This window comes from Hyla sarda, chromosome 9 (assembly GCF_029499605.1).
Source record: "Hyla sarda isolate aHylSar1 chromosome 9, aHylSar1.hap1, whole genome shotgun sequence".
Taxonomy (NCBI): Eukaryota; Metazoa; Chordata; class Amphibia; order Anura; family Hylidae; genus Hyla; species Hyla sarda.
The window spans coordinates 21,370,427-21,395,055 of record NC_079197.1 but is presented as its reverse complement, the minus strand read 5'-3'; the positions used below and the strand labels follow the sequence as shown (position 1 = coordinate 21,395,055).

At 41.5% G+C, this 24,629-nt stretch overlaps 1 protein-coding gene across 1 annotated transcript in view; it reads left to right on the top strand.

The window, feature by feature from the left end:
* IRAK1 (interleukin 1 receptor associated kinase 1) overlaps positions 1-24,629 on the top strand; it is a 67,205-nt gene that overhangs the window by 18,390 nt on the left and 24,186 nt on the right. Inside the window, exons 2-7 of the mRNA XM_056539998.1 lie at positions 12,770-12,946; positions 15,689-15,838; positions 16,897-17,015; positions 21,578-21,757; positions 22,718-22,782; positions 23,941-24,055. Coding sequence (XP_056395973.1) covers positions 12,770-12,946; positions 15,689-15,838; positions 16,897-17,015; positions 21,578-21,757; positions 22,718-22,782; positions 23,941-24,055 — 806 coding nt within the window. The remainder of the gene's footprint in view (positions 1-12,769; positions 12,947-15,688; positions 15,839-16,896; positions 17,016-21,577; positions 21,758-22,717; positions 22,783-23,940; positions 24,056-24,629) is intronic.

Below are 24,629 nucleotides of genomic sequence, written 5' to 3'. Positions count from 1 at the left end.
GACCACCATATAACACAGGTAGAGACACTATGTTATGAACTGCACTAACTTTACAGCCCCTTTAGCACAGTCAAATAAAAACAACAAAAAAAACAAAAAAAAAAACACAAAAATAAAACGGAATACTCCTTTAGGGCCGGGCTCACACTGCATAATCTCTGGACGAAATCTAGCTGGAAAGTGGGCAGCACAGATTCAGAGTCCGGGGAGAAATTGTGTGCAGCAGGCGCCACTGGAATGAATCTGTGCTGGGACCGCATGGACATGTGCCGTTCCCATTGTCAGCAGTGCAGTCCTGGGCAGAATTGTGCCATTAGGACAATCCTATTAATTCTTTCGAAATTGAAATTTCTGATATGGAAATCCGCTTGGTGCAGCAGAATCCCACTGTGTCAGGGAACATCTTTGACACTGGGGCCTCCCATTATGTCCGAAGAATATCATAACTCTATTATGAATAATAAATTACGATCAATAAAAATATTATGACCTTAATGAATCGCAAAATAAAATACAAACAATGCAGTTCACCTTATCTGGGCCCGACTATTTACCCAGATATGAGTTCTGTAGGGTCAGTAGTAGAGATGAGCGAACTTACAGTAAATTCGATTCGTCACGAACTTCTCGGCTCGGCGGTTGCTGACTTTTCCTGCATAAATTAGTTCAGCTTTCCGGTGCTCCCGTGGGCTGGAAAAGGTGGATACAGTCCTAGGAGACTCTTTCCTAGGACTGTATCCACCTTTTCCAGCCCACCGGAGCACCGGAAAGCTGAACTAATTTATGCAGGAAAAGTCAGCAACCGCCGAGCTGAGAAGTTCGTGACGAATCGAATTTACTGTAAGTTCGCTCATCTCCAGTAAGTAGTGCTAGGAAGTAACTTTCACAATATAATAAAATAACAGGTAATATAAAAAAGAGGCCAGTTTATTGGTTATAATTAACATAAACATTGAATTTGGATTCCTTTTAATTCACAATTGATGCTTGACACACTATCGTACCTCTTCTATAAGAACCTCATGACAAGGAGGCTGCTGCATAGGTTTTTAAATAGATAGTGGATCCTGCATGTCACCCAGTCAGAGGCCATATACCCAGCAGAGTAGAGTGAGCGTGTTAGGGTCCCTTCCGAAGTGAGGCCAACTCCGCGTGGTGGATCGAGACATGTTTTGATCAAAAAGTGCACTAAAAGCCTCCATTTTTTGTGCTGCTGCAACCTTTTTTTGTGAACACTGCATATGAATCTTCCCACAGAAATTCAGTAGTGTGCATGGGCCCCTAAGGGTTTTTATCAGTTTAAGGGTTGAAAAAGCATTTCTAATGGTTCTTTTCATCTCAAGATTTATGGCATAGCCTGTGGAAATGTCTGATAGCTGTGGGCACTGCTGGGAGATCGAGGGCCCCCATGCCTTCTCTGGCCGGATTGTCTCCATTGCTGGTGGTTGGGGAGCTGGAGGCGGCTCTTGTAAAGGTTAATCATAGTTGTGTAAATGGCGTGGCACCGCTAGCTGCTACACTTTTTTTCTTTTTCTTTTTTTTCCCTCCTGTAACCTGGGTGTTACAGAAACAGTATAGCTTGGGGGTCCTACTGTTTGCACAACTTTCATTAATATAACCCTTAAAAATGAAGGAAACAACCCCAAAAAAAATAAACACATATTTATTTATATCATATATAAAATACAGACAAAAGAGCATAGAGAAAAAATGAAAGGCACTGGGACTAAGGCTGAGTCCACATGGCCGTCTAGACTCTTCTCCCGTCAAAAAACAGACTTTAAAAAAATATCGGATGCGAACAGATGTTATCCATTTGGATCCGTTATTGTTCAGTTAATAAACAAAAAAAACAATTTTTTTTTTGTTCTGAGCATGCTCAGAAGTGGGGGGGGGGGGGGGGGGGGGGGGGAGAAAGGATGCAAACTGATGACATTAAAGGCTCATCCGTTTTCCATAGACTTCAATGTCAAATTTACTGTATCTGTTTATTCCTATGTTTTTTTTTTTTGTTTTTTTTTTCGACGCAAGTAAAAATACTTAATGTGCCGGGTTTTTTTTTCTGCCGTAAAAAAAAAAAAATTAAAAATGGAAATGAGTGCAGATGGGTACAAACGGATGTAAACGGATTGTAAAAAAAATCCCATTGACATGAATGGGAATTATTATTATTATTTTTTTTTAAACAGTTTTTAATTCGTTTACAGCCTGCGAGAACGAAACCGAAACGGGGACAGACTGCTGTGTGAACGCACCCTAAACTAAAAAAAAAGAAACCGGTGGAGACAGCTGCAAATAGACACAAAATGTGTACGGGAAAACAACTTTGATTAACCTCAATGGTGGTAACGTAAACTACATACAACTGCTACCACGGTTGTTTTTGACTCTATCTCCTCCAGCGGCCACAATCAGGTCAGAGGTGCCTTTTGGGGACCTTGATCTCAAGATAAGTGCCGGTCCCAGAGTAACAGCATGTCGGTCGATCCCACCTAGTTTATTGCCTTTTTATTATTGTTGTTGAGTCATTGACTTTTGATGATGAACCTGGATCTCTATTTGATCAAACTGGTTTTAAGACCCTATAAAAAAGCTTTAAATAAGAACCAAAACCAAATAGAATTCTGTAAGAAGAAAGGAATCTCCGTGTGTTTGTTCTGGCTGCAAACACTGGGTGAATCATTCTCTCGCCCTCCTGTGGTGTTCTGCCCAAGGCTTCTGAATTATAAAAACAAATCGGGGAAAAGAAATAATAATTCTAATGGTCGAATGACTTTGCCTACGTTCGATCCATCCAGTTTTTAGAAATAGAACTGAAATCTAAACCTCCAAAAGGTGTTTTAAAGGGGTTATCCAGGAAAAAACTTTTTTTTTCCTATATCAACTGGCTCCAGAAAGTTAAACAGATTTGTAAATCGCTTCAATTAAAAAATCTTAATCCTTTCAGTACTTATGAGCTTCTGAAGTTAAGGTTGTTCTTTTCTGTCTGAATGCTCTCTGATGACACGTGTCTCGGGAAACGCCCAGTTTAGAAGCAAATCCTCATAGGAAACCTCTTCTAAACTGGGCGTTTCCCGAGACAGGTGTCATCAGAGAGGACTTAGACAGAAAAGAACAACCTTAACTTCAGCAGCTCATAAGTACTGAAAGGATTAAGATTTTTTAATAGAAGTAATTTACAAATCTGTTTAACTTTCTGGAGCCAGTTGATAGATATAGATATATAGATATATATAAAAAAGTTTTTTTTCCTAGAATACCCCTTTAAAGTTTTGTGGTAAGATTGAACGCTGAGTTACTTTGTAGATACATTGCATTATTTATCTTTTTTACTGATACAAAGTTGCAGTTTGTAATCCAGAGCTGCATTCACAAGTCAGCATTGCTCCCCTACAATGCAGTAGGGCAGTGGTCTTCAACCTGCGGACCTCCAGATGTTGCAAAACTACAACTCCCAGCATGCCCGGACAGCCAACGGCTGTCCGGGCATGCTGGGAGTTGTAGTTTTGCAACATCTGGAGGTCCGCAGGTTGAAGACCACTGCAGTAGGGTAAGATAGACTGCCACTCCTCACCCCTTTTAGCAGAACTGAGCAGAATCTTCATGTGTAGAGTAGTGTTTTCCAACCAGGATACCTTCAGCTGTTGCAAAACTTCAACTCCCATCATGCCCGGACAGCCACTTGAAAGTATTTTATTAGTTGTACGCTTCCACTTTTCCTTTATTGCTGTTATCCTTGTTTTATGATACATTGTGATTAGAGATGAGCGAACTTACAGTAAATTTGATTCGTCACGAACTTCTCGGCTCGGCGGTTGCTGACTTTTCCTGCATAAATTAGTTCAGCTTTCAGGTGCTCCGGTGGGCTGGAAAAGGTGGATACAGTCCTAGGAGACTCTTTCCTAGGAATGTATCCACCTTTTCCAGCCCACCGGAAAGCTGAACTAATTTATGCAGGAAAAGTCATCAACTGCCGAGCCGAGAAGTTCGTGACGAATCAAATTTATTGTAAGTTCGCTCATCTCTAATTGTGACTCACTAGTGTTTCCCCAGCATACCTGCTGTGAATCACCGCATTATACACCTAATAATATCTTATATGTAAGACTGTAATCTCCTTTACTGGATCTGCTATAAAAAATATGTCCTGTAGACTTGTAGATTATAAGTCCTCATGGGCATCTGTCATTTACTCAGTTATGTTTAGTGTGTGTGTGTGTGTAAGGCTACATTTACATCAACGATTTTAACATACGGTTTTGTGTCATTTATTTATTTTTTTCCCCAAAACGGGAAACAAAAAAAACTGATAACACTGTAAGTTTGTTTATACAGTATACAGTTTTTATAATCCTTTCCCCAGCTGCCCAAGACTCCTGCAAAATCCCCCGGTGATAGCACGATTATGCATTTTAACCCCTTATCACAGTGCAGGCCATATAAGTGAGATCGCGATGAACATTAGAGATGAGTGAACTTACAGTAAATTCGATTCGTCACGAACTTCTCAGCTCGGCAGTTGATGATTTTTCTTGCATAAATTAGTTCAGCTTTCAGGTGCTCCGGTGGGCTGGAAAAGGTGGATACAGTCCTAGAAGACTCTTTCCTAGGACTGTATCCACCTTTTCCAGCCCACCGGAGCACCTGAAGGCTGAACTAATTTACGCAGGAAAAGTCATCAACTGCCGAGCCGAGAAGTTCGTGACGAATCAAATTTACTGTAAATTCGCTCATCTCTAATGAACATCACCGCTACAGCCAAACGTGGTCCTCAGTGATAACGTACGTCGTAAAGACAGTTAGGGTCAGTGATTGACCTCTGAACTAGCCTGTCGCTCATTTAGGTTATGATTTTTGTACTTATTTCCTGTCATACCTTATGTATGGGATTGGTCACCTTCTTACAGAACAATTCCCCATCCTTGCTTGCCAGACAGGATAGAGGATAAGTGTCTGTCTGTTGCGACCCCTTGATCTTAAAGAGGTACTCCGCCGAAATACATCTTATCCCCTAAGTTGTCGGATCCCCAGCGGCGGGCCCCCCGCGACCTCCAGGCTGGTAGCAGCGGCGGTAGCAGAAGTTTGGAGCTTCTGTGTTCGTGACCTCACGCCACGACCCCTAAATTCATGTCTATGGGAGGGGGTGTGGCAGGTGTAGTCGCCAGTCATCCGGTACGGAGTTTGCACCGTGCATGGATGACTAGGGTGCAGCGTGGGAGATTGTGGGGGTCCCCAGCGGTGGGATCCCTGCGATCAGACATCTTATTCCCTATCCTTTGAATAGGGGATAAAGTGTTTTTCAGTGAAGTACCCCTTTAAGAACAAGAACTAGTCAGAAGAGAGCAGTGGTCACTTGTGCACCCCGCCGCTCTATTTATTCTTATAATTTCTATATGTTGTTAAGGTTGGAAAAAAAAAACCTTTAACCCCTATAGGACATGCAGCGTACATGTACAATGAGTCTATGAAGCGACTGCAGCCGGCACAGTAAATGAGCAACATCACGGATCGGTGCCGTGGCATTTAATTGGTGTCTGGCAGAAGCGGCGTTTCTTTACCTTGTGATCAGCGTCCTTGCAAGTGACTGAGTGGGTTAGATTGTTTTCCCTGGCAGCCGGAGTCCTCCCCGTGCAGCCCGTGCAGGTCTTGTAGCGATCACTGATCAAACTGAGCAATGCTACGTAATAGCCCAAAGGGGATGAGTGTCCGATCGCGGGTGGTCCAACCACTGGGACCCCCTGCGATTTCCTGCACGGTGCCCCGGCTCTCCCCAGGAATGGAGCAGTGTTGACCAGTGTATGAAGCAGCAGTCACTACGCCCCCTCCATGTATGTCTATGGCTCTCCTATAGAATGCATGGAGGGCGCTTGCCAACCCCCGCATTCATGCATGAGGAGTGCTGTGCAGGAGTGGTCGGACCCCTTACAATAGGGGATGAATTGTAAACTAGAGTACTCATTTAAAATATGAAAAAAAAACACCCCTAAATAAAATAAAATTTAATTTTCCCATTTTTCAAATAAAAAGTAAAATAAACATTTGGTATCGCCACATGCAGAATTGTCTGAACTGTTAAAATATAATGTTGAATATGCTGTTCGGTGAACGGGATAAACTCCAATACCAAAGTCCAAAATTGCTGATTTTTTTTTTTTTTTTATCACATCCCAGAAAAATGTAACTAGGTAGAACAAAAATAGAAAAACAATGTTAAGTTATCATTGTGCTCATATAGACCTACAGAATAAAGAGAACAGGTCAATTGTAACAGAGCAACAGTTTAATGCAGAAAGTAAATTCATAGCTTGAGAGATGACGTTACCAGTCATTTACTTACAGTAAAACCACTAAGTAGACATGGATGCAGCGGTCTTTGCTCCAAGGATGGTTGCACTGTGCACTACATTTCCCAGCATCCTCTGCTACAGGATCATCAGCTTTATTGGTTGTGCATATTATACTAAATTCCACTAACCGGACCCAGAGCTTTATCTAAAATTGTTTAAATGAACCAATATGTAAATTTCGTTTTCCTTTTTGTTTTCAGTGATTTCCAGATCTGCAGCTTTGTGGGTGATTCACTGCAGCGGTGTCTCCAGACAGGGCCGTCCTCCTGAGAGTGTGACTAACCCGAGAGACTCATGTCAGAAGGATAAAAGTGCATTGACTATCAGACATGGGGAATTAGGGTAATGGCTGTGGGTGGATTCTCTAGGTTCATGATGGATTAGTTTTTCAATACTATAATTGTCATAACAAGTTAGTAAGGGGTGTGTGGTTTAATATGTGTGTGTGTGTGTGTATGGAGGTGTGAATGTTAGAGCAACAACAATAAATAGTATCAATAAAAATTAGGGATCGACAGATTATCTGTCTGGCTGATATTATTGGCCGGTATACACGATTTTGGACATTATCGGTATCGGCATTTGCCTCCCCCATCCCTGGTTTTATAATTACCTGTTCCCGGGGTCCGTGTTACTTCTGGCTCTTGAGGTGTCCTGTGCGCTGCGCAATGACGAGTGACGTCCTCAACGCGATGTCACAGTCAGTGCGCACAGTGACAGCTCAGGACGCTGCCGGAGCCAGAAGTAGCGCGGACCCCGGGAACATGGGGGAGGCAATGGGGATGGAGAGGCAATGGTGCAGTGGTGGTATGACTAGGGAGGACCCCAGGACAGGCAGGAGGAGAGAAGCGGGTGGCGGCGGTGGTCTCTGGCCCCGCAAAAGCCGCTGCAGTTCATTGATTTAAAGCGCCCCCTTTAAATCATTGATCTGCAGCAGCTTCTGTGGGGCCGGGTGGGTGGTGTGTGTGTGTGTGTGTGGGGTGGTAAATAACCGAAAACTTATACCAGAATATCGGTATAAACTATTGGCCTGAAAGGTCACAGATTATCGGTATTGGCCCTAAAAAAAAAAATCAATATCGGTCGATCCCTAATAAAAATTGAATGGAAATCGTTCTCTACTGTGTCAATCATCGATTTTATCGTGCTTTGATTAGTTGCTAAGCAAAATGTGAGGAAAAATTACACAGTGATCCTTCATAACAGTCCGCAAGTATGGTTCTGGAAGGAGGCTGCGCCGAAAGCAGGCCGCAAACGCTAGAGACCTCTGTTGCACAATGGAATACAGGTGACCTTGCCGTACTGACCCCGGACAGGACAGTTTTTTTTTATTTTTTATTTAACATATATTTATTTGTATATAGATCTATTAAGACATATATACGGTGGGTGGGTGTGTCTGTATGTATGTGTGTGTGTGTGTGTGTGTGTGTGTATGTGTATATAATTAATAAATATATATATATTTATTTATTAATGTATATGTGTGTGTATTTGTTTAAAGCAGAAGGCAGCATATCCAGATGAATAATGGTAGGTGCAAGCAGGTCTATGGCGCCTCGGCCCCAGAGCCCAAAAGCATATCCAGAAAAAATAAGGACAACCACAGCACACTGAAGAATCCAAAAAAAGAGGTAGTTTATTCCATGAACAAATGTGCAAGTGCGACGCTTCGGTGTTCTCACAACACCATTCACAAGGTGCGAGAACACCGAAACGTCGCACTTGCACTTTTGTTCATGGAATAAACCACCTCTTTTTTTTTTTTTTTTGGATTCTTCAGTGTGCTGTGGTCGTCCTTATTTTTTCTGGATATATATTACACACACTATACAGCTATAGTGCAAAAAATGAAAAAGTGAGGTACTTAGCTCACAATTTGGCAGCCAAATAGCTTGGACCATCCCACCACGGTAAGGTGACCACATTGGGATGGACCCTACACATTGAATATGCCTCTGGTGGGATGGTCCAAGCTATTTGGCTTCCAAATTGTGAGCTAAGTACCTCACTTTTTGCACTACAGCTGTATAGCAGTTCATGTTTTATCTGTATCTTTGTTCTAGCAGTGTGCTGCTGTATTCTCCTGGTGCTGTATATTTAGCCTAGCAGCGTGCACCTGTATGCCAGGTCCATATAGTAGTTTTGGTATTAGTAGTGCTGGCCAACTTATCCTTGTTTGTGTTTATATAAAATAAATGTGTGTGTCTAGTGTTCAGGTGCTTATCTCTATGCATGAGTCTGTACTGACAACCATGTAATCCTGTTATTGTTTACCTACATAACCACAGCTCCTTATCGCCTGGCTACTGGGGCTCTGTATAACCTCTTGCTGTATACATGCGGTTGGTGTCATGAGCATTTTATATTTGTGTACGTGATCTGTTTTTCTGATTCATAGCTTTTATTGATTTTGTCATTTCTGCTTGCTGATCTTATTTACATGGGAGCTAGGCCAGTTGCTTGCATTGGCTTTGTTGTCCGCAGTTAGAATAAATATAACATCTCTGTAATGTTTCTTAACAATTTTTATTTTTTATTTTGTTTGGTTCTGCGACCTGAAAACTAAACATGCTGCCGACAGATCCATGATTTATGGTCCATTTATGGATCTATAAGAAAGCTGGGCTGGGAAATCTCAACATTGGCATAATGATTGATACACCTATATTTATGCTAGACTATTTGGATGGTCCTGAGTATATAGTATACACACCTGGGGCTGCAATAGATATATATTTTATACAAATTTTCTCCACACTATACAACAGTGTGTTTCCCACCATGCCCAAAGGTTGATTTGTCAAGCTCTGCAATAGAGGTTACAATTTCCCTCCATTCTTATGATCAGTGGTTGTCCTAAGGCAGTGGTCTCCAACCTGCGGACCTCCAGATGTTGCAAAACTACAACTCCCAGCATGCCCGGACAGCCAATGGCTGTCTGGGCATGCTGGGAGTTGTAGTTTTGCAACATCTGGAGGTCCGCAGGTTGGAGACCACTGTTCTAGGGGGTCAGACCTCTACTGATCAGCCAGTTATCTCCTATCCATAGCTTATCGATATGTGAATATTGATTCCACATCTTCCAAATTTCATAAACAAAAATGTAAATTTCCATAGTGCATTATATTCAATTATTGATAGCAGATGGCCTCTGAGAATTTTTTTTCTACCGAGAAGTGTCCTATAATCTGACTTCTTCAGAATTTTCTGTAAATGATCCCAATTTGACGTTATCCATTTTTCTTGTACATCTTGGAATTTTTATGCTTAACAGATGTATGGACTGTGGTTTAAAAAAAAAAAAAAAAAAATATATATATATATATATATATATATACGGCTGTCTTAAAGGGGTCCGGCCATTGGGACCCCAGCATTCTGAACATTTTTGTTAAGAACACGGAGTTCGATAAACCATTTGTCCCGAAGTCCCATTTATATCTATGGGAAGGAGTGGTGGCTGTGGTCGCTCATCAAGCCCCCACCCTTACACGTGAATGGAGGAGGTGTGGCATGACTTCCCGACCACTGCCGCCCCAACCCAGCGTTCTGAACAGAAATATTCAGAATGCCGGGCTGCCACCCAGGGATTGTGGGGGGGGGGGGGTCCCCAGTGGCTGGACCCCCCGCAGTCAGACATCTTATCCTATCCTTCTGTTCTTGGGACTCGGGAGCAGATTCCAACATTCTTGCTAGGGGAAAAAGTAGCAGAGCTAGACACACGGTAATAAAAACTGATGGACCCACTTATAAGTCTTTGGGGTCTGTTGGGTGCCTATGTGTCCATTGTGTGTTTGCTTTGGTGCGTCCTCATTTAGTTCTGTTCCTGGGATGGACCAGGAATACGAAAGTGCTATTCAAGGAACTGCAGGTGATTCGGGATCACATGTTTTTACATTTATGCCACATGCTGGCTGCTGCTGCTGCTGCTTAAAGGGGTACTCCCATGGAAAACTTTATTTTTTATTTTTTTTATAAAATCAACTGGTGACAGAAAGTTAAACAGATTTGTAAATTACTTCTATAAAAAAATCTTAATCCTTCCAATACATTTTATGGGCTTTATACTACAGAGGAAATGCTTTTCTTTTTGGATTTCTCTGATGTGCTCTCTGCTGACCTCTGCTGTCCATTTTAGGAACTGTCCAGAGCAGCATATGTTTGCAATGGGGATTTTCTCCTGCTCTGGACAGTTCCAAAAATGGACAGCAGAGGTCAGCAGAGAGCACTGTGGTCGTGAAATCGGAGAAATCCAAAAAGAAAAGCATTTCTTCTGTAGTATATAGCCCCTAAATAGTAATGGAAGGATTAAGATTTCTTAATAGAAGTAATTTACAAATCTGTTTAACTTTCTGGAACCAGTTGGTTAAAAAAAATAAAAAAATTCCACGGGAGTACCCCTTTAAATTTGGGTTTCTAATAGATGTTGGTCACTCTGGGATCTGTAGTTTTGCAACTTTAACAGCTGGCGAGCCACATATTGAACATTGTGCATTGTCTCAACCAATTATGAGACATCTGCTATGGAAGCTGCGTATACAAAGATGACAAGAAATGGGCAGCTAAGGATTAAGGCCACCAATCTAGATAATCCATGTTTAGAACAATGACCAAAATCTGTACCTAGAAATTCATTATGAGATTGGCATAAAGAGTGCTCCACATGGGTTCTCTGGGCACAATTTCTAATTGGGAGAACATCTGCCTCCAAAGAATAACGCGGCTGTCATCCCTCATATGTCTCCAGGACAATAGTGCTTGGTCATTTTTGGCTGCGGTATTTGTCTGGGTCAAATGCGGCTCAAAAAGAGCAGAATTAGTCTAGATACCAGTGCAGAGATTACACCAGATGTCAAGTAGATGTCCATAGGACGCTGCATCTGAATACCCTGCCACAAAAGTACTGTAAAGTGACATTTAAAGCATACATGTCTTAGTACAGAAAAAATAATGCTTCTGTTACCCACTAGGTCATACATATGTTTTACATGTGGTTTTTTTTGTCTATCTTCTGTATTTGGCTCACTCTGTACTGCTACTCACTCATTTTGAAATCCACTGCTCAGGATGGGGCGTGTCTGAAGCAAGCACTGATCCAGCCCTCACATCACCATGCGTTCACTTCCTCCCTGAGTCTGCTGTGCTGGGTCTCTTCATTCAATCACTGCAGGGTGCTCTGGAACCCCCTTCTCTCTGTTTTCATGCTGCAGTCTGATAGGACAGGAGTGAGCACAGAGAAGTGCTAGTCCCGCCCTCACTTACGGGACTTTGTCCCAGCCTATGAATATATATATATATAATATAATATATATATATATATATATTATAATATAATATATATATATATATATATATATATATATATATATATATATATATATATATATATATATATATAATATAATATTATATATATATATATATATATATATATATATATATATAATTAACAATTCTGACTTATATTAGAAAGGTTAATGTTATGCCAAGATGTACAACATATAAAACAATTTTTTTAATTTTTTTATTTTCATTCTGGTAGTGTCCATTTAATCCAAAATTGATAGGTAGGGACATGTACTACTGGGGTGGGGAGCATGTCACCATGGATGACTAGAAGATTTTCTTCTGATGTGTGTTGTGGTTACTTACATGCCATAACTGAGACAAAATGGTAATTGTCTGTCTCTCTGTCTCTGTGCCCCTGTGTCTCTGTGCCCCTCCTCTTGCTTGTAGTGCAGCCCCATATACAGCTTGGTTTCTTGGCTGCTTCACCACCAGTGGTCCTAGACTCTACTATTTTTCAGTGAAAGTTCTTTGCAGAAAACGTGAGGTTGTCATGTCATACAATCCACTCTAATATGTTACTATCCAGTAAAATTGCTGGTCCAGGGATCAGCTGACGAATGAGCTGGTTTGTTGTCTGATCATTTGGTCCTGACCTGTCAAAAAATCCCTTGTGTAAAGGGGATGTGTGGCCGACAATTGACAGAAGCAAAGGGTCTCATGAGGGATTTGTCCCGCACAATAGTCAAGCCTTGTAAATGAGCACCAACCTGTAAAATCAGCGCTCATTTATAAAGTCCATCGACCTGTGCCATAGAACTAAAGCGTTTTATTTCTCTGCAGCGCCCCCACAGGCAAAATGAACAATAAAAAATAAAAAAAAGTCTGACCATGGAATCTAACAGCTGTGGCGTTACACAATACGTCATAGTTATATGTAATTGAAAGTCTCTGACGCTACAGTCACCACTGCCGCCCCCTCCAGCTGATAACAGGGAACAATAGAATGAAATCAGCTGCACGGCAAATAAGAGTCAGAATAGGCTTTAGATTTGGTGTCCAAGGCGGCAGGATAATGCTCATCTATGGCGATTTGCTTGTCGGTGACTGTGGTTATGTTTTCTGTTTTGCAGCTGCCATGATTATTCCTGACCAGACAGTTTTGCGTCTGCTGGAACAACAGGGACACCGGAGGAGTCGAACAGAAGTGATCATGTGGCACTGGATGAACCGAAACGCTCGATTGAAGGACCTGCTGTTCATCTTAAGGCAGATGAGTTTTTTGCGAGCTCTCAGCATTTTTGAACACTGTAAGTCCATCCGAGCTCTTATTTCTGCATCATTCAAATCATTGTTGTACATATTGTGGGAGATTTATCACAACCTTTCCAGAGGAAACGTTGCCCAGTTGCCCATAGCAACCAATCAGATCGCTTCTTTAATTTTTCAGAGGCCTTGTCAAAATGAAAGAAGCGATCTGATTGGTTGCTATGGGCAACTCGGCAACGTTTCGTCTGGACAGATTTTGATACATCTCCCCCATTGTCCAGTGCATTCAGCAGCAGCACAGGGTTACGGTGTGTTCACACGGCGGGTTTCTGCTGCACTATGCCCATGGTGAAATTTACAGGATTCTGCTCGGAAATGCATTGCCGTCTACAAGCCGGCGCATTTCTGAGCTGTCCTAGCATTTGCTGGTCTCCCAAAAGGTGCGGAATGTCCACCATGTTTTCCACCATGGTGGACATTCCTACCGTTGGAACCTACCCTATAAAGGCAAAGCTTTTTTTATTTTATTTTTTTTATTTTATTTTTTTCCACCCAGTGTGTCTTTTTTTTTTTTTTTTTTTTTTTTTTTTTTTTCTAAGACTCCTCCATAACTTACACATATGTAAATGTGTGGTGCATTTTTTTTTGCCATTTTTTTTTTTCACATGAATTGTAACAGGGAAAAATTGTGTGATGCCGTTTTAAACTTCACCAACATGTAAGCTGGTTTGGTATTTAATTTCAGCTTCAAGCATATTAAGGTTAGGTGTGTATATATATATATATATATATGTATATGTATGTGTGTATGTATATGTGTGTATGTATATGTGTGTATGTATATGTGTGTATGTATATGTGTGTATGTATATGTGTGTATGTATATGTGTGTATGTATATGTGTGTATGTATATATGTATATATAATATATATATATATTATAATATTTATTGTGGTCAGTATTTTAAGCCATAACCAGAAGTGAAACCGACACAGAGACTACAGTGGAAAGATTTGCTCATTCTTCTGTGCCTGTTACATTCCTGGTATTGCCTAAAAATACTGAACAAAATATGATGTGTAAACCCAGCCTTACTGTTACTGGCAACACTGTCTTACAGCAAAGCTGCAGCTTATCAGCTGTTAACAGAGAAACCTCTGAGAAGACCACCCAAAATTGTGTAGAAAAGGGTTTTTCTAATGGGTGGTCTTCTCACAGAAGATGGCACTATGCAAAATGAATGGTGGCCTAAGAATCTGTGTGGACAAGGGGGTGGTCTTTGCTCTTTTGGAGATGTTTCACTGTAGTTAAAAAAAAAAAAAAAAAAAAAAAAAAAATATATATATATTCATAAAGTTTTGTCCGCAATGTGAGAACTCAACTTGTGCCGGACATCCACAGTACTATCGCTAGACAATAACTATTTCTACAAAGATTGACTTGGTACGCAATAGCACGCTAATTGGGAAACCCCGTAGTAGTTAGCAGTAATGCCGATTTGTCTAGGATGGTTATGTTTGGGCCCAGTTTTCAGACATTGCGTCTCATGTGTGATGTTTTGCCTGTCGTCATTGTTGCTGGGGCCATTTTAAACAATCTCCAGTCTCCATCCTGTATTTTCTACACGTTTTCTCCCATCAGCTGCAGGAGCCTTTCCATTAATAAGATGCGACGCCACAGGGAGCTCCTACCCTCGCTCGGTTTCTATCATTATACATACTTTCTATAATAGCCTGTTGCTTGGAGGCTGCTCCTGTGCGCTAGTAATTTTGTCGGGGAGCAGCAGGAGGGTCTTGAGATTCCCAAAGCTTTGTATTTTATTAATGGACTGATCCTGCTGCTGAAACTAGCAATCCTAAGACCATATTTAGGAGAAACTGATGGTTATGTGCAGTTCCTTTAAAAAAAAAAAAAAGCCTTACACGTTAAACTACTAAAACCCTTACCTCTTTGCTTTCAGAAATGTAAATTCTAGGACGTGTGAATACAGAGCTAAGATTTTTACCCCTATAACCCCTAGGGCAGTGTTTTCCAACTAAGGTGCCTCCAGCTGTTGAAAAACTACAACTCCCAGCTTGCCCGGACAGCCTTTGGCTGTCCGGGCATGCTGGGAGTTGTAGTTTTGCAACAGCTGGAGGTACCCTGGTTTGGAAACCCTGCCCTAGAGTATACATAATGAAGGTTACAGCTGCACTCTTGGTCTAAAAAAAAGGAGGCTCTTAGCGCACTTTTTTTGATCAAAACATGTCCTCATCCACCACCCTGAAGGTGGCCTCACTTCGGATGGGACCCTAACACACACACACACACACACACACACACACACACACACACACACACACACACATTCTACTCGCCTCTGCTGGGCATATGGCCTCTGACTGGGTGACATGCAGGATCCATCAATTTAATAACCCTCCTATGAACAGGCAGGGGTGCACTGCTAAAGAGGGTGCCACTCCCCCTAACTTTTTGCATAACAAAAAAACAAAACAAAAAAAAAACAGCCAGCACAACTACCTAGTACACGGGTGCACGCTGCTGGGGCAAATACAAAGTATACAAAATGAAAGTTGCAGAAGCACTCTTGGCCAAAAAATGGAGGCCCTTAGCTCACTTTTTGATCAAAACGTGTCCCCCATCCACCACACGGAGGTGGCCCCAAGAGTTCTGCTGCAGCCTTCATTGACCAAGAGTGCTGCTGCTTGTGTATATTTAGAAAATAATTTTACATATATTAGTTGATTTATTAAATATTTTTATTTTTATTACTCTTCCATAGGGAGGCTGGAATATGAATCTTCATTGGTGGCATCTCAGAACACTCCTCCAGCCAATCGATCTTCTCATGTCACACAGACCTGGCCTTGCCCAGAACACAGTCACTTGGAGAAGAAAAAGCTGCCTTCTACAGACGCTGCATCTTCCTCTGGTACTGTACTCTACCTCTGCAACTCTGTGGTGACTGCGTCTCTACTACTCCTGGAAATATATGGCCCACTGTTAGCTGAAATCCCCTCACAGCCCCACATTGGCAGTTTGTGGCAGATTGTGTAGTGATTGATTGACTAGGGGAAAGGTAGCACCTAGTTGTTAATCCTCTGTTATTCTTCCTGGATATGTGGAAAATTAACACAATGCAGAGCCTTTGATTTAAAGGGGTTATCCACCATAAGGTGATTTTAGTACGTACCTGGCAGACAGTAATGGACATGCTTAGAAAGGATCTGCGTTTATCTTGGGGATAAATGGCTATGTTGTGAGATTACCATAATACTGTGGCTAGCTTTTTGTGAACTGGTATTTCCTGATTGAGTTTCCTCCTTTGCCTACAAATCCCATAATTCCATTTCCCTCCTTCCCACACATCAGCCACCCCACCCATTGAAATGAGCTGCATCCATTCAAAAGACCTGTGGTTTTCAATCAGGGTGCCTACAGCTGTTGCATTAGTTGCAGATTGATCTCTCTCCCACCAAGCGAACGCTCCACCCATTGAAGCAGACAGGCTCCCTGTCATCAGCTGACTACCTTGGAAAAACCCAAGACAACAGTCATTTTGTATGCTGTTAAAAATAAATATTGGGGTGAAAATCACAGAACAATTGTGAGAAAACCGTCACACAGATACAGACAGTATATTAGGAACTACACTAACTTTACAGCCCCTGTAGCATAGTCAAATAAAAAAAAATCCTGGAATATCCCTTTTTAAGAGTGCTTGTCTCATCATCATACTGACATTCTGATCAGTGCTCAGGGTCCCACTAATCTCCACCTGTCCCCATCTCAACACAAGGAAATGGCTGCTATGCCAACCACTGGCTAAGACGAGTCAGTACTGCAGTCTGACCTTTCCTGTGTCACTCTGTACGGGACCATTAGGATAGCAGCAACACAGCATTGGTATGGGGAGGACTGTTTTTTTTTATTTTTTTATTTTTAATTTGCTCCAACTTATTTAATATGTATGCATTGTCTTTTTCTTAGGGGACCCACTACCTTTTCCTGGCCCCCCTCCTCCACACCTAATGAGCAGCAGCAGTTGCCCATCCAAAGCGTCAAGTTCGGACAAGAACAGGGACAGCACTAATAGCAGTACAATTCAAGTAAGTCCACAGTTTCAACCATTTTACGTACTATTTTAAAGAACTGTGCCGACCCTGTATAGTCTCATCCTGCAGTCTGTTCTATCTATACTCCTCTACTTGTAACCTATGACATGTATTATAGTAAAAATTAGGGAACTAATAAGACAGTATGACTACAGGATCAGTTTGTTTGTAGTCTGCTACCATGGAAACATAAGTCTGCACAAAATCTGTAGAGAAAATTCCTAGGTTATAGGAGCGTTATAGGAATGATCGGTGGTAGACCTTGATTGTTAACGAAAATATTTATTTTGTGGCAACATATTCTGGAGCACTTATCAATTCTGGGGAGATAAAGGCAATCGGGCATTACAAAATTGAGGTCCCTGCCCACAAGTGCTAATGAGGAAGGGTGTTGAGGCAAAAGGCAAAGTGCTTTATTTGTTTTGATCTGTATAAAGGTCCAGCAGTCATATACAAATAGGGTAGTGCATATAAAGGTGGATGAGGCCGGTCTGCATGAAATACGGGAACACTGCTAAATAAACCAAAGGGGAGAGGGGAAAGTGAAGACCGATTAGAGAAAGTTATAAGAGATGTATTTTTAGGACATGTTTAAAACTGTGGGTGTTGGGAATAAGTCTGGATGTAGCACAAGCAAAGCCTTGGTTTTAGAAAGAGTTAGTATATTGGGTTAATATTCTGTTTTAGACGGCAGACAGACAATTACTACGGTCTTGGAGTGCAGGGGAGATGTCATCAGAAGTATATAGCTGGGTGTCATCAGCGTGACGCCACTCCAGGCCCCTCCATTCATGTCTATGGGTGGGAGCATGACAGTAGTCACGCCCCCTCCCATAGACATGAACGGAGGGGGCGTAGCGTGAGGTCAATAGGGGGCGTGGCATGACATCACTAGCGCGGCCGCTTAAAGCCAGCGTTCTGAACATAATGTCCCAGCGGCTGTACCCCTGCGATCAGACATCTTATCCATTTTGGATAAGGGATAAGAAGGCTAGCAACGGAGTACCCCTTTTAAATCATGACCTGTTTGGTGGACTTGAGGACTGCTCTTGGGTAAGGCTGGGTTCACACTACGTTTTCTCCCATATGGGAGCGCATACGGCAGGGGGAGCTAAAACCTCGTGCTCCCGTATGCCTTCGTATGCGCTCCCGTATGTCACCGTATGCGCTCCCGTATGTCATTCATTTCAATGAGCCGGCCGGAGTGAAACGTTCGGTCCGGTCGGCTAATTTTTGCGCCGTGTGCGCTTTTACAACCGGACCTCAAACCATGGTTGACCACAGTTTTAGGTCCGGTTGTAAAAGCGCATACGGCGCAAAAATGAGCCGACCGGACCGAACGTTTCACTCCGGCCGGCTCATTGAAATGAATGACATACGGGAGCGCATACGAAGGCATACGGGAGCGCGAGGTTTTAGCTCCCCCCTGCCGTATGCGCTCCCGTATGGGAGAAAACGTAGTGTGAACCCACCCTAACAATGCTTTATGCCGATAGAGAGGAGCACAGCGAAGAGGAGTTGGTGATCTACAGTGTCTGATGATACAGAGAGATCTAGAAGGATCAACAGGTAGTAGCTGCCTTGAGATTTCAGGAGGTCCTTTGATACCTTTTATTAAGTTGACTGTGTTGGGTTAACAGGTTTAGACAAAAGTAGACCAGGCTTTCCAGGAGTTTAAAGATGAAGGGGAAATTAAAGGGGTTATCCACCATAAAGTTATTTTAGTGTGTACCTGCCAGACAGTAATGGACATGCTAAGATGGATCTGCGCTTGTCTTGGGGTTAATGTTGTGAGATTACCATAACACTGAGGAAATACCAGATCACAAAAATATAACCAGTTTGAGTTTCCTTCACTTGCCCACAAATCCCATAATTCCATTTTCCTCCCTCCCACACAATAGCCACCCCACCCATTGAAACATAAATGAGCTGCATCCATTCAAAAGACCTGTGTTTTCCAATCAGGGTGCCTACAGCTGTTGCAAAAATACAATTAGTTGCAGATTGATCTCTCTCCCACCAAGCAATCGCTCCACCCATTGAAGCAGACAGGCTCCTGTCATCAGCTGACGGAATACCCCTTCAAATACAGGTCATTAGGTTATCTACACAGCATGGGTCTATGGGTCCAGAAATGGTGGGGGGCACTTATTTATTTTTTCTTTCTTTCTTTATTATTTTCATTTTTTTTGCTTATATTTGGCGCATAAAATATCACATGTGCACTAAAGCATTTTTAATTTTATTTATTTTTTGGTAGCAAAAACCTAGAAATGATCTTGGAAAAGTAAATAGTAGTTTTCAATGGTAACGGATTTATCAAGAGCAAATGTCGCCCAAAAAGTTGCAACTTTGCGACTTTTTTTGTATAGAAAAGTTGCAGAGGAGAGAAAATCATACAAAATGGTGGTCTGAATTGTTTTTAAAACTCACTTCCTAAAGGCTATGGGGGAGATTTATCAATACCTGTGCAGAGGAATAGTTGCCCATAGCAACCAATAAGATTTCTTCTTTCATTTTAAACAAGGCCTCTGCAAAATGAAAGGGATCTGATTGGTTGCTATGGGCAACTGGGCATCTTTACCTCTGCACAGGTTTTGATAAATCTCCCCCCCCCCCAACAATGATAAATTAACTTTGAAATCGCTTCTACTGTTACTCTGTTTACAGCCCGTGACTATTATACATCTAGGGACGCACTGCTGCCTCGCACTCCACCCCGAGACAATTGTTGATTGTTGTCTACCTGGGGACCCTCCCTCTGATCCCCCCCTCTGTTCCTTCCCCTTCTCGTTTTATTTTGCCTTTTTAGTGTTTTCCCTTTATACTTTTTTTTCCTTTTTGTTTTGTTTAATCCTACGTTAACTGATTCTCTCGTTCTCCTTACTCCCCCCGTCCAACCCCCCCCCCATCTCTTTTTGTTTTGACAGTGGCAGTGGCTTGCGGATAGTGCCCATAGTGATTCCCATTTCCTATATACGATACATTGGTTTTACTATGTCACGGAGCACTCTTACGTTATTTACACAGCACCTGACCGCTGTACTATGCTTTTATCCCGATATATATCATTGCCTCCCCTGCGTGGGAATTTTGTCGTGTGTAAACATGGCTTGTGCGGAGCCATATGTTTTGGTTTTACTGTTTTGTTAACTTTATTTCCTGTTTAATAAAACGAATTTAAAAAAAAAAAATTAACTTTGAAATCTGATGAAGAGGAGCAGCATGTTGTGGTCAGACATCTGGGAATGAGTATAGGTCTATTTACACGGCAGAATTTCCCCTTGCAGATTACGGCCTCAAATTAAAGCCCATTATGACTTCGATGTGATTCTGCACTCCCATTCATACTTCTGAATTTCCGCTTGTGAAATACGGCCTCAAATTAAAGCTCATAGACCTCCGTGATTCCGCACTCCCATTCTGCTGAAAGCTGAAGTCATTTATGCAGGCTAAAGTAACTTCACTCTAGTGAAGGTCAGACCCCTACTGAATATAACGTGATGACTTATCTTAGCCATATGCCGCCCCTTCATAAGGAAAAAATTCCCCCAGAAAGTTAAACAGATTTGTAAATTACTTCTATTAAAAAATCTTAATCCTTCCAATAATTATCAGCTGCTGAAGTGGAGTTGTTCTTTTCTGTCTGGCAACAGTGCTCTCTGCTGACATCTCTGCTTGTCTGGTGATCTGCACAAAGCAGAAGAGGTTTACTATGGGGAATTCGCTTCTACTCTGGACAGTTCCCAAGAGCAGAGAGCACTTAGACAGAAAAAAAACAACTCAACTTCAGCAGCTCACAAGTACTGAAAGGATAAAGATTTTTTAATAGAAGTAATTTGCAAATCTGTTCACCTTTCTGGAGCTAGTTGATATATAAAAAGTGTTTTTTTGTTTTTTTTTCCTGGATAACCCCTTTAACCTCTAAAATGCCAGCATGGAGACCATAGGCATGACCCCACCATGGCACTCCTAGTAATGGTGCTCCTAACCTGTAGATTGCAGTCTGTAAGTAATATTTTTTTTTTATATTTTTTTTTTTATAAGGTTTCTGTTAGACATAGAACATGAACTGTCCAAGTAATGTAAAATAATGATCAGGTTACATTGTTATAGGGAACTATTAAGCATATTGGGGGAGATTTATTGGCTGCAGTTTGGCGGGAAATCAAATTTCAAAATAGACAACTTTGGCAAAAGTGACTGAAGTGCTTCATTCTTGACTATGCTGTGGGCGAGATATAGTAACTGCGTCTTTTTTTATTTATTTAATTTTTTTTTAAAGGCACATAAATTATATGCTCAAACATTGAGAAAAAAACTAGAAAAAATTCATACCCCTTCTGCATTTCTTTTGAGAAAGTGACATCCTACAGCAAGTTCTCGGGTGATTTTATTTATTAATTTTTTTTATTTATTTGTGCGCCGTTTTGATAAATTTTGGCGCACGTAAGCCAAAAACACAGCAAAAAATGCTGTGAAGTGGTTGCACACAGACTCGTATTGATAAATGTCCCCCCCATTGTTCTTAATCTTCTCATTTCTGCTTCCAGGAATCTCCTGATGACAGTCACTTGCTTGCACCCTCTAAGCATTTATTGTGGAATTTCCAAGATGTGATCCAAGGTACAAGAAACTTCTCCAAGTCCTTTCTTATCGGAGAGGGTGGATTCGGCTGTGTATATAAAGCAGTCATCCGGAACACTGCATATGCAATCAAGCGGCTCAAGCAGGTATGCTGCCCGGCTGTATACAATGGCTACTTTGTGTGGCCTTATTTTGCTCAAGACAATGCACCATGTATGTCCAAGAAAACCTAGATAACCACTTGGATAGCTTCTGGGTCATTGGCATTGGCATTTTAAATATATATACTTTTACAATCTGGCAGAAGCAGACCGTTTTAACAATTATATAAAAATATATATATTTTTTATATCGGTTCCTTCTTATTTTGATATTAAGAAAATGGCTGCCATATGGGGGTCGTCTTGGCTTTTCCAGACTCTAGAATGGCAAATCGCTGAACAAAATTCTGCATGGACATTCCACTGCAGCAGAGTCCCATTGATTACAATGGGATTCTGCTGGACTGTGCACAATTTTTGCGCCCAATGTTTTTGCCGCGGAAATTCAGATTCAGAAAGAATAGACATGACATGTCTATTCTTTCTGCGAATTACGCAAGGAAATACATTGCTGTCTATGGGACAGCACATTTCCGAGTGCCGGCATGTTCTGCCAGTGCTTGGCTGTCCGTGGAATGTCTGCACGGAAATTTTACGTGCAGACGTTCCACCATGTGAACGTAGCTTAATACATATAACTGGCAAATTGACGTTGAGAGACTTAGCACAGTAGGTGCCCTGTGTCTGCGCAGCTGGCTGAAGTGTACAGCACCTAGTTTTCTCTTTAAAGGGTTATCCAGGATTACAAAAACACAGCTCTTTTTTTTTTTTTTTTTTTTTTTTTAAAGTACCACACCTATCCTAAGGTTGTGTGTGGTACTGCAGCTCAGTTCCATTGAAGCAAGTGGAGCCAAGTTGTAATACCACACACAACCTGAGGACAGGGGTGTTGCTATTTCTGCACTCTAGCATCACCGCAGGTCTGTGCGACACTACTTGTATGCGCTGCTGTCAATCAGTCCACAGTCTGTTGTAAACGCTTTATACCTCTCTGTATATTTATAGGATTCGGAGTTAGAATGGAGCACAGTGAAGAAGAGTTTCCTGACAGAGATAGAAAAGCTGACATGGTGAGAAACACGGATGGATATACACACACACATACATATATATATAATATGTGTGTGTATGTGTGTGTGTGTGTGTATATATATATATATATATATATATATATATATATAATATTATATAAAGTGTGTGTGTAATATATATATTTTTTTTTTATGGATCTGTATTACTAAACTTCCTTTTATATTTGATTGTGGTAAATGACTTTTTTTCGCTTCACTTTTAAAGAATCATCACTTTCAACTTGAAAAGTTTGGTTTCCTCTCTATAATTTAGTTTAGCCACAATTTATTGTTGCTCTGATTCATTCTCATCTTGCCTAATTTCTATTGCTCATTGCTAATGTCTTCCTGCTCCAAATTCTCCAACCAACCTGAATGTAACAGCCAGGCTTATCTTTTTGTTTGACGCCTCCTGCCTGGCGTGACGCCGATGCCTCCTGCCTGGCGCGACGCCGCTGCCCCTGCCTGGCGAATTTACAACATCTAAAATGTGCCTTAAAATCTCATTTATGGCATACCATAATCTGTCCATTGTCTATTTATTGCCCCCTTCTACACTATTCAGAACTTCATTATATTTTATATAACAGTATCCCCTACACCCATGCATGTCACATATGTACTTTCAAACTTGACTCATGCCAGTTTTATTGCCTCATTTTACTCATTCAAAAGATGGCTGGACCATTGTACAAAGCAAGCAACTCTCTCATAGATTGTAAGCAGCTCTTGTTTGGCGCTGTATTGCCCTGTTGTGCCGCTGCTAGGCAGTAAACATTGTGAGCTCTGCTATGTCTCTGCTTACTATTGCTCTTTCCTTCCCCTTTTTGGTAAGGGTGTGAAAGTCACAAGACTAAGTCCTTTTTTTTTTTTTTTTTTTTTTTCAGAAGCGGCCCTTTTTTTTAAATTTATTTATTTATTTTTTATATTAATCGAATAATGGCAACTCATGTTGACAGGCACACTGCTAACACATGTGGGTGTAGTTCCCTTTTTTTTTAGGTTAAACTTAGATTTCTTTGTACAACCCAGCTGTTTCCAGGAACGCACCTTGGTTTTTGTGGCATGAATGTGTTTGTACATGTTCATTGTGAAATGTCCATTGTGCTGACGGTACTTTCTTTTTGTTGTTTCCGATTTCCATTGACTTCTCCACAGCCTTCGCCACCCAAACATCATTGACCTGGCTGGTTACTGTATGCAGGGGGAGGAATACTGTCTCGTATATCTGTATCTACCCAACGGCTCACTGGAAGATAGACTGCATTGCCAGGTATGACCAGCAAGGGGCATCCTATGATGCTGTAGGTCAGTGTTTCCCAACCAGGGTGCCTCCAGTCGTTGCAAAACTACAACTCCCAGCATGCCCTGACAGCCGACGGCTGTCCGGGCATGCTGGGAGTTGTAGTTTTGCAACAGCTGTAGGCACACTGGTTGGGAAACACTGCTGTAGGTGCTAGGATGCAGAATAAAGTTATATTATGTAGACTACATATGACTACATATGTTCTTTATTGCTAGCTTGACAACAGATCAGGATGTGTAATAAAACAAAAACAAAAAACTTAATTTACCACCCCTCGCTCCTGCGCACCCTTTGGTTTTGGCGTCTGGTCTCCACCGTGCTTCACTTTCCGGTGCTGCAGTATTCTGGGAAATATTTTTGTTTTGCTTATATCCTGCAGCCCAGGTTGTTATCAGAGAATAATGTAGAGATTCTTGTGTATACCTTGTGCTTACCTTTTTTGCTGATGTGGCAGGCATGGGATAGGCTCCATTTTAGTTTACAAATGCCCAATGATGTGCGTTCTATAATACAGCATACATTTCCCATGAATCGTCAATGG